The 13,274-nt window shown below is 33.8% G+C and overlaps 1 protein-coding gene across 19 annotated transcripts in view; it reads right to left on the reverse strand.

Moving 5' to 3' along the window:
• The window catches only part of LOC121320601 (teneurin-3-like), a 280,613-nt gene that overhangs the window by 127,421 nt on the left and 139,918 nt on the right, over positions 1-13,274 (reverse strand). For 2 of the 19 annotated variants that reach the window (XM_041259222.1, XM_041259179.1), the window contains exon 1: positions 5,965-6,087. The exons of 16 other annotated variants lie outside the window; for them this stretch is intronic. In XM_041259222.1, coding sequence (XP_041115156.1) covers positions 5,965-6,049 — 85 coding nt within the window. In that variant the 5' untranslated portion in view covers positions 6,050-6,087. Of the gene's footprint in view, positions 1-5,708; positions 5,842-5,964; positions 6,088-13,274 lie in introns of those variants that run through there. One more of the 19 variants, XM_041259207.1, reaches the window with a different exon arrangement.

Raw genomic sequence — 13,274 nt, forward strand, 5'->3', positions numbered from 1 at the left:
CTATTTGTGACTGGAGTTCAAAAATGTGATCTTGTTACAATGATCATTGTACAATTCTCTGTAAAGCTTTTGAAAAATTCAATATCCACTTAAGCTAAAGAGAAACAAACCAGAAAAAGGTTCTCCTCATTTTGCGCTTGACAAAGTCATGAACTAATAAATACCTGGGTATCCGGTTTCATGCCACTCCAGCCCACTTTCCTTTTATTTTTGTACTCTTAGCTGTAAGACATAACCTTCATGCTATTAACTGAACATTTACTAAAACATCTTAGACTGCAATAATTACACTTAATACAAAAAATGATTCTTCGTGATAATTTTTCATCAGCTTAAAATAAGATTGATCTCAAAACTATTCATAATTAAAGGTTGCCTGCAGGTATTTACAAGTTGGTTGTGAAGTATGTAGGCTACTGCACTTCACAATCAATGTAGCAATCTACTTTAGGAATAGCTTAATAGTTGAGGTTGGTTTTAGTCCAGCTCATAAACCCATTTTCTTATTCAGTTAATTAACATTATCACTGCCCCCCATATTATTGTATTTTGCATTTTAGTGCTACTTCAGGATATGCAAATACACATACACTTACTGCTGCATACTGAGACCTTTGCTGGTCTGACTGCAGCACAACCATTAGTGAGTTTGAACTGAAATAATGGAAGCAGAAACAACTTTTCACCCACAGCACTGTCTTTCACATATGTTCATATTCCAAATTTAAATATATTCAACAGAATAAGGAGGGCCAGTGATAAAACTGTTAATGTGAATAAGTAAAATAGATTAATAAGAGGTAAATCAATGAAGAGATACAAAGTGAAGCTATGTACTGTGGTTATTTGGGATATTTGTTTTTCACAGAGCCTCTAAGGGAGAAGCTCTTGTTCTATACCATGGCATGTTCTGATGCACACCCCACCCACTCACACACATGTTCTCCCCAAACACCATATTCATAATGAACTGACTACTTAACAAAGGAATAGATTACTTAAAACGTTGCTCTGGGAGAATTACAAGATTTACATTCAATAAATACAAAGGGTAGTCGTGAAAACGTGTTGTTTTATCAAATATTATGTATACAATTATTCAGGACTTGATGTCATTTATACTTCTTGCTATCACTGATTTCTTTGTGTCTTCATACTCATGCAATGTGTATGGGAGAGGGAGAGAAAAAAAAAAAAGTTGTTCCTACACAGAACTGTTACCTGTCCAAATGCTTTAATATACAGCCTTTTAAAAATGCATTACTGTTTTTTTTTCTTTTTGCAACTAAAAGCCTGGAGTTGTATTTATGGTTTAATGCTCTAGAGCACACCTTGTGGCTTTTATCATAAATCACATGCTTAGTACAGATGTTCAGACAGCTTACAAGGTCTTAAAAATGAAGGCAGCCATAGTTATCTACGAACACAAAACCCTGCCATCTTTAAATGTATGTGGCTTGTAACAGAATGACCCCAAATAGCAAATGTGCTGTATTATTTGTCTGTTGATAAACAGCTCTGCTTATTAAGGGGTGCCACTTGGTATATGACTATTACTCTTTGGCTTAACAGCTAGCAGTGCACTAAGGAGCTTACTCTGTCACTGTCTCCAGGACTAGGTGACACAACCAATGTGGTTTGTCGTAAACATAAAAACAAGCATTTGCTATTATTCCACAATTTCCAGTAACACTCTCACAAACAATGTAAAACATATATTGTGATAAGAGACACCTTTATTTCTAAAAGGTAAAACATTGAATGGAATACATAGGCTCTCAGCTCTAAAGTTTAGGACAACTGGACAAAGCAAGTGCTATTAGATTTACATACATTATAATTCAATTTCCATTTGCCTTTAGTACTACTGTTATGGAATTTGCAATATGGTTCTTAATGTAAGTTTTCACATTACTTGTGATCCTATAGTAACCATTCTTGTGTTGTGAACGTTATAAGATCATTAGTTTTCTTGAGCGGAGTCTCTTTCCTGAAAATGTCCTGTAGAATTCAAAGCTGGAAATTTGTCTTTTCAGTTTAGAAATAAGAACATAAGAAAGTTTACAAACGAGAGGAGGCCATTCTGCCCATCTTGCTCGTTTGGTTGCTAGTAGCTTATTGATCCCAGAATCTCATCAAGAAGCTTCTTGAAGGATCCCAGGGTGTCAGCTTCAACAACATTACCGGGGAGTTGGTTCCAAACCCTCACAATTCTTTGTGTTAAAAAAGTGCCTCCTATTTTCTGTTTTGAATGCCCCTTTGTCTAATCTCCATTTGTGACCTTTGGTCCTTGTTTCTTTTTTCGGTTGAAACAGTCCCTTGGGTCGACACTGTCAATACCTTTTAGAGTTTTGAATGCTTGAATCAGATCACCGTGTAGTCTTCGTTGTTAAAGACTGAATAGATTCAATAGTTACCTTATGCTAATAGAGGCACTTGTTATAACTAAACATCTTAAGAGTATAGAGGGGAACCTTGAGATCCCCCATTAAGATTCACTGGTGACTATGCATGTTCCTTTAACACTAGATGATTTACAGGTTTAAGGCTTTATGGAAAAGTCCTCCAGGGAGACACCTCGACACTTAAGACCTGTGTTGCTTAAATACTGATTTAGTGACAACTTTAACAGCAAGAACAGAACAAAACTTGTCAATGGAATAACACGTCAAATAACAGATGAACTCTAAGGATACTGACATTCAGAAAAATACTAAAATTAAGAGATTATACAACTCACTGTTATTTGTTTTTATTATTATTATTTGCAAATTGCCACCTGTTCTGTCTTACATGGGGCTCTTTGTCTTAAAGAATCTGAGCCAGTATTGATATACACTCAACAAACAAAAAAGGGAGAATTGTCTAGACTTTCAATTGAGGCACCTAAGGCCTTTACTCTTTACTCATAAATCCAAGATTTCAGTGGATTATTTGACTGTAGAGTAACAGCCGCCTGCTGGTTGCACAAGATCATCCACTGATGACCTCACAAACTTGTCAGACAATGATAGTTTTGTCTACTGGAAGATGTATGGATCCTTCAACCCACTGTGTGTTCATAGTTTTATGCTTTGATGTATGATATATTTCATATTAGAAAACAATTGAGTGCGAACAGCCAATCAGCTTCCAGATCTAGCAGGCTTCTATTTTGCATAGATACCCGATGGAACGTTGAAGTGCTTAATTGAATTAAATTTTAAATCAATCCGTGCACAAAGACATTCTAATCTACAACTAATCTGATAACATAAAAAGCTACTTTCTGACGCTGGTCTTGAGACAAACAAAATCATGTCTGTGAAAGGACACCGTAATGAAGGCTAAATGAAGGCTAAACAGCTACTGGAGAGCAGATCAACAGGAAAGACACAATTGGTCCACAATTCTGTCATCAGCTGGATCCAAACAACACCCTCACTCAAAACCAGCCAGTCAAACTGCCAAACCAGTTTCAGTTCTTTCTACACAAGCCAATTCACTCCCTGCCAGCTTGAATGATGCCCCGCCTCCAACAACAAGTTTCGAGTCCAACTCAATACTACACGGACTACTCAACAATTGCATATGTCCAGATAAGTTACAATAAGAAAGAGTAAGACCCCAATAAATATGTTATCCAAATAATAGTAACTTTAATAACAATAATAATATTTTCACTACGTGTGTCGTTTTTCTGTTCTAATTATGTTAGGGATTATTTTCCTCAGAAGAAGGTTACCTGGCAAAATATCCGAAGTTCAAGCTACATATAGATTTTAAAGTTCTTTTTAAAGAGAAAATAAATAAAGAAATAGTTTTCTAATAGCGACAGAGACCTCTCGATGCGTACTCTACCATGTGGTAGATGACTTTGACTTTCATTAGCGCCCTCGACTACGGCTTGGGACGCATAACTCCAGTCGTGGTCATGTACCACACAGTAGAGCCTGCATCGATGGGCTCTATCGCTTAAGTATTACTGTATCAGTATACTGTACAAATGCAAAACAATTTTGATCAAAGTATTTTGCCATATTTCAAATGCAATATTTCTTATCTGCATCATAACAAAACTACTAAAACACATGAAGATAATAATAATGGTACACCTAGCAACAGATTACATCAAAACAATCACACAGCAAATTATTTTATATCACAGACAGTACCATGCTATTTATAGACAAAAAATTAACATCTCGATTCGATTCACTCTTCCTTCTATTTTACAATACTGAAGCATTACTCTTCAAGCAATCTGTTTAGACTTTACATTCACATGATGATTTGCCTACAGAAATCAACTGACATAGAAAAACATAACTCCTCTTTTGGAAGATGCATTAATAAAAATTGCTGTGCACGTGATGATAATCTAACATGTTCCTCATTTTGTGCAGGTTACTCTAATCTGTGAAGTGCATGTAACACATTGGATGACTAGAATTTAGATGAAACTGCGTCAGAAATGCTGTGACTACAGAAAATGTGAGTACATACTTGCTATTGTGAATCATCTCACTGCAGTTTTCTGCTAATTAACAAAACAGTAAATGGCTCCAATTTAGCACTGATGTAAAAGCGTATTTCGAAGTTTAGACCGAACCCTATACAGATATATTTATCTATTAATGATATGGTTTTACTCCACTGCCCTCCTATATAAAACATCCTTGCCCATAATTGCATTGTGTCTTTAAATCTTACAAAAAAAAAAAAATCTTTAAGGACTTCAGCTTACTTTGATGACAATTACAGAACACTATAAACTATACACCCTTGTTCTTCAGACAGTTTATGGTAGATTTATCTGAACATGTATCAGTATAATATGAGGAAAATATGTTTAAAACTTTGTTTTACCCTGGTGAATTTTTCAAGCCATTCTTTCCTGACCACAGAATAACTGACATAAAATTCAAATTGAAGAAATAAAGGTTTATTTGAAAAGGTAATCTGACACTAAAGAATTCCTAGCCCCAATCTGCTTCCAATTACAAGCACTCTAGTGTATACCAGTCAGGGAAAATGGCTCCTACCATGCACCTTCTCCCAACTGAAAAGCATTAGCAGCAAAGCTAAAGTCTAGCATTTTAAACCTAAACAAACTAAGATTGTATCTACAGTAATTCCTTCTCATTAAAATTAGCCAATCCACACTGTTCAATTGCACATTCATCAATATTACAGTTCCCACTCGTATCTTAATGAATTAGACAGTCACTGCTTAATTTCCTTGGGTATTTTAACCATATAATATTATAATATATATATATATATATATATATATATATATATATATATATATATATATATATATATATATAGATATATATATTGTCAGCAAGGCCAGTCGTATGCCGGAACCCATAAAAAAACATTAAATTTTTTTTGTCACATTTTAACTGTATAACCCTAAAATTTGAAATTGAGATGCATTTCCACTTTCCTCTACGGTCTAGATAAAATACATATAATATATATATATATATATATATATATGATATATATATATATATATATATATCGCCATATAACTATACTATGATATTGATATACTACATTATTCATTTGCAGATTATTAAAATGTTTTTTTTTTTTTTTTTTAAAGTACATTGCAAGCAAAGGTTCACAAAACTGAAATAAACTCACAGTATGAAATGGTGAACAGCACTTAAAGTGACTCAAAGACAAAAAAAAAAAAAAACAAGCAGAGCCTTTACCTTGGATAAATCCTTCAATGGTCCCTGAGGGGTTAAGTAAGACCACCTCTTCTCTTCAGATGCTAATGTAGCCTCTATTCTGGTTTAAACTGCTTAAAGTGCCTCCTCCTCCCAATCCAAACACATAACCACACTGCAGGCAGAAAAAGCATGAACTTTCAAAACAGGCATATTAATGACTTCATGGACTGCCAAACAGTTACAGCTTATCCCGGCTGGTCTGCAAGGTTAAATGGGCATCATGCTGGACACCCACCTTTCTGCTGGCGACTCCTCTGCTCTCTCTTTCTCTCAGTGAAACAGCGGGGCCCTGGTGCTGGCAAGTTTAACCACTCTATCATGTATCGTGTTTCGGAGTCTGGGCCTCTTGCAGCACAGAGAAGCAACAGCACATGATAGGCTGAGGTTTGTCTGTTTACACCCAGGCAGGGGAGGGGGTTGGGCTTGTCCTGCTTTAACCATTTGTTATCTCGTGTTTGTCTTCAAAACATCTCCCTGGTCTCTACCTCTGAAAGGAGCAGCTGCTGCTGCATTGAGAAACAATCTCACCTAGCAATCAGTTAATCGACCAGCTCGAATGCTATTTTTTTCAGCCAACAGTTATGCAGAATAAAGGTACCCCTGGATCATTTCAATCTATTTATAGACTCTATACCTATTTTTGTGATCTTTTTTTAAAAAACGAGTCCCTTCTCTCTCCCTCTCATATATATAGCTCAAAGAGGCAGCTGCCCAATGTCTTAAGGGAGCATGTGTTTGAATCAAAACATTGTAGGTATTTATAGGTTTTTGACGGCATGACAACGACTTGTTATTGTTTATATTCAAATCTATGATTTATTCTTACATGATGTAATGGTGTTCTATATATTGTGACATTGTTTTTACTTCTATCTTTAAATCTGTATTCATTCTAATTAATATTATTTTATATAAGCTTATATTTATATTATCATGCAATGCTGGCTTCAAGGATCAGCCTTGATTTGGCCTCCCCAGCGCATCAGCATGCACAACTTTTGAATGAATTTTGTTTATTTATTTACTTAAATGCTATATATTTATTGGAGTTAATTAGTTCATTCTTTTCTGTTGAGTCCCGCCGGCATAATTGTGTTCAGTCTATTTATCCATTTACTTTCTTTTATTCTTCTATATGTCAGATTGTCTAATTGTCTAATCATTTATGTCACGTTCTTGATTGGTGAAGTGCTGTTCTATTGGTTCATTCATTTTTTTTTTTTATTTCTGATTAATTAAAGGTGGTTATGAATTATATATAAAGTTGCTCCAGTCTTTCCAACATATTTTATTCCATCACATTTTTCACAGGCCATAAACAACGTTGCTATTTTTACAGTAGGTATTAGTTTTTAGTGGCTATGTTTAATCATATTTTTACTTTAGTCCATGTATTTACACACTTTACTTGTACTGTTGCAAGTATTTGTAGAACCTATTCTGTCAATTATTCTTTTATGTTTACTGTGAACTAAAATATCACCTAAATGAGCTTCTCTTTTGAGTGCTACCACTGGGGCCTTAAGAAATAGTTTTTTCAATTTTTCTGAATTATGTAGAATCCGCAAGTGTTTCCAAACTATCTTAGAAATATTGAGCAAAAGTTTAGAGTAAGTCATTACTAATGGGAATCTTGACCTTTTAATCTCTATTTTTATAATCTAGTAGATCATCTCTTTTTAGTTTATCTACTTTTCTTAACTGTCTCTATAATTCTTTCTTTGTATCCTCTTTTTTAAGATTTGTTTTTAATACATGTCTTTGTTTGACATAGTCACTTTCTTTAGAGCATATTATTTGTATTCTTATTCCTAGATCCTTTGGGATTGCCCTTTTAGTGTGTATTGGATGTGCAGAGGTCATGTGTAAATACTGGTGCATGTCAGTAGGTTTACAGAAGAGATCAGTCTCAATTAAACCTTTTTCAGGTTTTACTACGGTATCTAAAAAGGTCTTAATATTGTGAAGTGTTTCATTTGCCATTTTATGAAACTGGAAAAGAGATTCTTCTCCATGTGTCCAAACCCCAAAAATATAATCTACAAACCGAAGGTATTCTAAAGGTTCTCTTTCCGATTTTCAAAGTAATTGTTCTTCCCATTTCCCCATGTATGTACCGGCAAAATGTATTCCTTATTTAGATCATATTGCTGTACCATCATTTTGTTTGTAATTCATATCAACAAATGTAAAATAACTCTTTTCTAAAACGACGTTGATTATGTTCAGCACCTCTGCTGTTGGTATTGATTTATCTGGTCTATTATCTAGTGCTTTTTGACAAGCCTCGAAAGTTTCTTTACAAGGGACACTTGGGAACAAGGATTTTACATCCTTGCAAAATAAAATTTTATTTTCTGGAATGTTGTGCTTTAGTGATTCAAGTCTTTTTAAAAATTGTGTTGTATCCTTAACATAGCTCGGTAATTTCTGAACATGTAACCTAAGTTGTTTTTCTGATATTTCATTTATTTTGTGTGTTGGATTATCAATTGTGCTGACTATCATTCGCATAGTGTGATTTCCTTTGTGCATTTTAGGATTTCCTCATGCTAGGCCTGTTCTTGCATTATGTGGCTGCATGTATTTTTTAAATTCTTTTGATATAATGCCTTTATTGTATAGTCACTCCACAATTCCCTTAACCTATTTTACCAATTTATTGAACGTATTGCTTTTAACTTCTTCATATGAATCCATATTATTTAATTCACATTCTACACATTTCATATAGTCAGCTGTGTTCATTATCACTATTCCTGAACCTTTATCTGCTGGTCTTATACTTATATCATCATCATTTAACAACTCAGTCATAGTTAGTTCTTCAATATTGGTTAAATGAAGTTAACATTTTTTCTTTAGTCCTACTATAATTTCTTGTTTAACTACTTCAATATACATATCTAACTATTTATCTCTGCCATCTGGAGGAGTCTAAGTGCTTGTACTATTAACCTTAATCCCATGTTCATAATTACATTCTGAATATTTGCATTGAAAAAATAATCTGCTAATCTCATGCGTCTCTCCCACTCCTTTAATTCGGTGGCCAGTTTATCTTTATCAATGTATTTTTTAGTCGGTATAAACTTAAGTTTGTTACCTTACAAATACAAAACTATTCCATCTAAAACATTATCTCTAATATATATATATATATATATATATATATATATATATATATATATATATATATATATATATATATATATATATATATATAACAAAAAATAACTTTACAGTAATAGTAAAGGTGCAGTAAAAGTACAACATAAATACAAATGTATTTAAGACATTTTCAACATAAGTGTCCTTCATCACTTAAAATGCCATACAGTCCACAACTCACTGGACTCTATGATTATATTTGTTTGTTTGTTTTTATATTCTAGTGTGCATTGATTTTAAATATTTTATACACATACACTGTATGTACATCTGGGTATATACACATAACTTAGAGGCAGTGGTGTAGTGGTAAATAAAATAACCCTTGTTTGGTGGAGTTGAACAGATAGATTAAACAGATAAAAATGAACAGATACACTGTCTCAGCCAACCAGAGCCCCAGCAACGTGCAACAATCCAACACAGACGCTCACCATGAAAATATCTTGTCTTTAACTCACGATTTGCATATAACAGGAGAGTAGAAATGAGTACTCTGTATCCCTTATATGAGAACAGGGTAAACGCTATATTGCCCAAATTAAAAGTGGGTAAACATAGTTTACCTGCATACACCCTCAACTACACCACTGCTTACAGGCACGTATTGAATTCCAGTATTCAAAAAGTATATGTGTTTTGATTATTCCACTGTGTATCCCAAACCTAACTTAATCATTAGTGACTGACATTACTTTACTATCTTTATTTTTCAATGTTATTAAAAATACTTAATTTTGGTATTTGTATTAATTATAAATAATCTATGTGTCCACATCATTATCACAATACAAAAATACCTTCAGAAAAATAGTTTTGTGCTTATACCCTTATAATAACTAGAAACTGCTAAGAGCGACGGAATGAATAGAAATACCTAGTTACCACACTTCTGCATATATTAGTTTTGGTCATATGTCAGCCCTTTCAGGCAAGTTTCCAAGGAAATCAATAACAATCTGTTTTTTTTCCACAGGGAAAACCCAGATAAAATGTGAAAGCAAATAAGCAGGACCTTCACCCCCTTTTCTCTGCATTTACCATCTATTTTAAAATCTTTACATGCTAGAACATTTTGCATACTCTATAAAGAATGTATGGTATACTAAAGCTTTAAGATGTGAGGATCTTTATTTTATATAACACAATTCAACTTATTCTGAAAGCCATTGGTAAGTAATGGAATATTCATGACCTTTACACTTGAAGGTTTTTACCATCTTAAAGTATCTGACTGTTGCTAAAAGATAATTTGTACAAATCCATTATTCTCACATTCTATAAATACTTCTGTTTAAATGCCTGTCAGAATTTCTTAAACAGTGCCTTAAATCGAAAGCCAAGATGTAACATTATTAAGAATGATCTCATGCATTGCATCTCCCTAAAAAGTTAAGACAATGCAATATTTGTAATGATGCTGTACTGGCATGTATTCACTTCAGCTGACAATCGCTAAACCACAATTCGCAGAGGATGTCCTGAAGAATTTCTGCAGGGAGCGGAAGATAAAACAGAATATTGGTCAGAAAATAATAATATCATATTGATGGTGTATTTTTTTAATGATCACAGAGTTTTATTGTGTCTTTGTCACTTTGTTGAAGTACTAATCCCCTTATTAAAGGTGCAGTGATTTACAGTGCCTTGAAAAGGTATTCAGCCCCCATCCCTTTTTTTCACATTTAAGAGTCTCACAACCTGGGATTTTGATGCATTAGATTGGGAATTGTTATTTGTGAGTCACACATTCTTCTTCACAGAGTCCTCCCCAAAAAGAAAGAAAGTAGTAAACAATAAAATAATATCATTTTTTAAGTATTCATCCCCCTGGGCCAATACTTTGTTGAACTACCTCTGGCAGCTACTACATCCAGTAGTCTTTTCGAATAAGTCTCTATTAACTTTGCACACCGCAATAATTGTCCATTCCTCCTTGCAAAATTGCTCAAGCTGTGTCAAGTTAGTTGGGGAATGGTAATGGACAGCAATTTTGAGGTCTTGCCACAGATTTTCGATGGGATTAAGGTCAGGACTCCTACTGGGCCACTCAAGGACAACTATTTTCTTCATTTTAAGCCACTCCAGTGTTGCTCCGGCAGTGTGTTTTGGATCATTGTCCTGTTTAAAGACAAACTTCTTCCGCAGTTTTATCCAGGATTTCTCGGTATTGTGTGCCATTCATTCTCCCATCAATCCTGACAATATTGCCAGTCCCTGCTGCTGAAAAGCATCCCCATAACATGATGCTACCACCGCCATACTTTACGAACACATTAGTTTTCTGAAAACTCAATCTCATGTAAACATACTGATTGTTGCTGGTGTGAAACTGAATATATGAATTGTTCAAATTCATACAACACCTTTAAATGCACAGGTCAGACATATTTACTTAAGGTTCACACAACATGTATTTACTCGTTTCATTTTATCTACTACAAACTGATGTGGTTTTCATTTATTGGGAAAACTATTTGCTTTAAGTCCCTTTCATCCAGAGTCACACTTCTACTCAATAGAATATGTTGTGTAATTGTGTATGTTGATGAATATTTTTGTCATTGTTTTTACAGATGTTTGTGAAGTGTAGCCCTTCATGTATGAAGACTCTAGGAGAAAATGCATGTAAACTCTTCAAAAACACAGACCAATGCTTATGAATATAGTGCTTATGAAATGTGAGGATCCATGTACTTGTAGTGAATCAGTTAATTATGTACATATTACTATACAGCCTACTTCATCCCTTTATCCAACAATATTCAATGCAATGGTTCTATACTGAGAGCAATGACAATGCATGAGCATTGCTATGGCAACATACTTTTTAATCCTTTTACTACCACTTCAATTTGCATCTGTATCAGGATCACTGATAATGCTGTAGTCAGGTAACGATCCTGCGAGGTTTTCTTCATAATGTACTTGTACTATCATTGTTTTCCAATGGCTGAGTTTAATCTTTTTAATAAGCGTTGCTTTTCAAATGACAAACTATTAGATAACATATCATTGTACAGAATGATTCCAGCATGCAATGCATGCCATTGTATTACAGCAACTATATAGACAGCTTTAAATGAAAAATGCACCTGCTCATTTTTTAACTAGTAAAATGTCTTTATCTGATATTAAACAAATAATCAGCAATCAGGACACAACGTTAATATGAAAATGACATAAGATTTAGGGCCAATTGAATATCCCATTTTCAACTTGACAAGTGAAAATCCAATATTCTATCTTTAAATCAGAACTTATACCATTTACTTCAAACAAAGGCATGCCATTACATTATTCAAAAGGCAGCCAATAAGGCATAATGAGGCATTGATTTAACAAGTATGTTTGGGAAAACTGTCAAGGCAACAGAAAATTAATCCAGGCTTACACATGCCTGAATACTAAAACCTCTATTAAAAAAAAAAAAAAAAAAAAAAAAAAAAAAAAAAACAAGGAAATATCTACCAGATGGTCCCCTAAACAGTACACAAGCAGCAAGAATCACACACACACACACACATATATATATATATATATATATATATATATATATATATATATATATATATATATATATATATATATATATACTACCAGTCAAAAGTTTGAGTACACTTGCTTGAAACCAGGTTTTTCATGATTATCTGTGCTTTTAACTGTATAAACTTGTCTATAAAAACACTTAATATTTCATTATATGATACATGAACTTATATAAGCTGATAATCATAAGTGAATTGCATTCAAAAATTAAATTTTTAAATGAAAATGTAAATCTTGTCAATTTCAATGAAATGGTCACCCAAAGCATGGGGATTTCAGTCTGAAGCCCAAGTCAGTTAAAAGTCTGAAATGTGTATAACACGGTGTTAGAACACTGGCCTAAGTATAAAAGTGTCTTTGTTAGATGTTCTCTGAGTTAACTAGCATGTTACCTAATTAACCTTTTGTCACTAATTATTGTTAACAGGTGAGGGTCCATGATTACTATAAATATAGGTAGCACAGGCACATGTTTATCATTCCTGAATGTAAGGGAGCAGAAAATGGCAAAATATGCTCAAAAAAAAAAAAAAAAAAAAGACTGTAATTACTTTAAGAAATGAAGGTCAATCTTTAAGACAAATCACAAGAATTTTGCAAGTGTCTGTAACTGCTGTGGCCAAGACCATCAAACGATTTGAAGAAACTGACACTCATGAGGACCGAACAAGGTCAGGCAGGGCTAGGGTGACCTCAGAATCAGAGAACAAGTTCATTCGAGTCACAAGTCTGCGAAACCCGCGATTAACTGCTCCTGAAATACAAGCTCAGCTAAATTCTACTAGAAGTACAGATGTTTCAACATCAACTGTTCAGAGGAGATTG

Source organism: Polyodon spathula, chromosome 1 (genome assembly GCF_017654505.1).
Source record: "Polyodon spathula isolate WHYD16114869_AA chromosome 1, ASM1765450v1, whole genome shotgun sequence".
Classification (NCBI taxonomy): Eukaryota; Metazoa; Chordata; class Actinopteri; order Acipenseriformes; family Polyodontidae; genus Polyodon; species Polyodon spathula.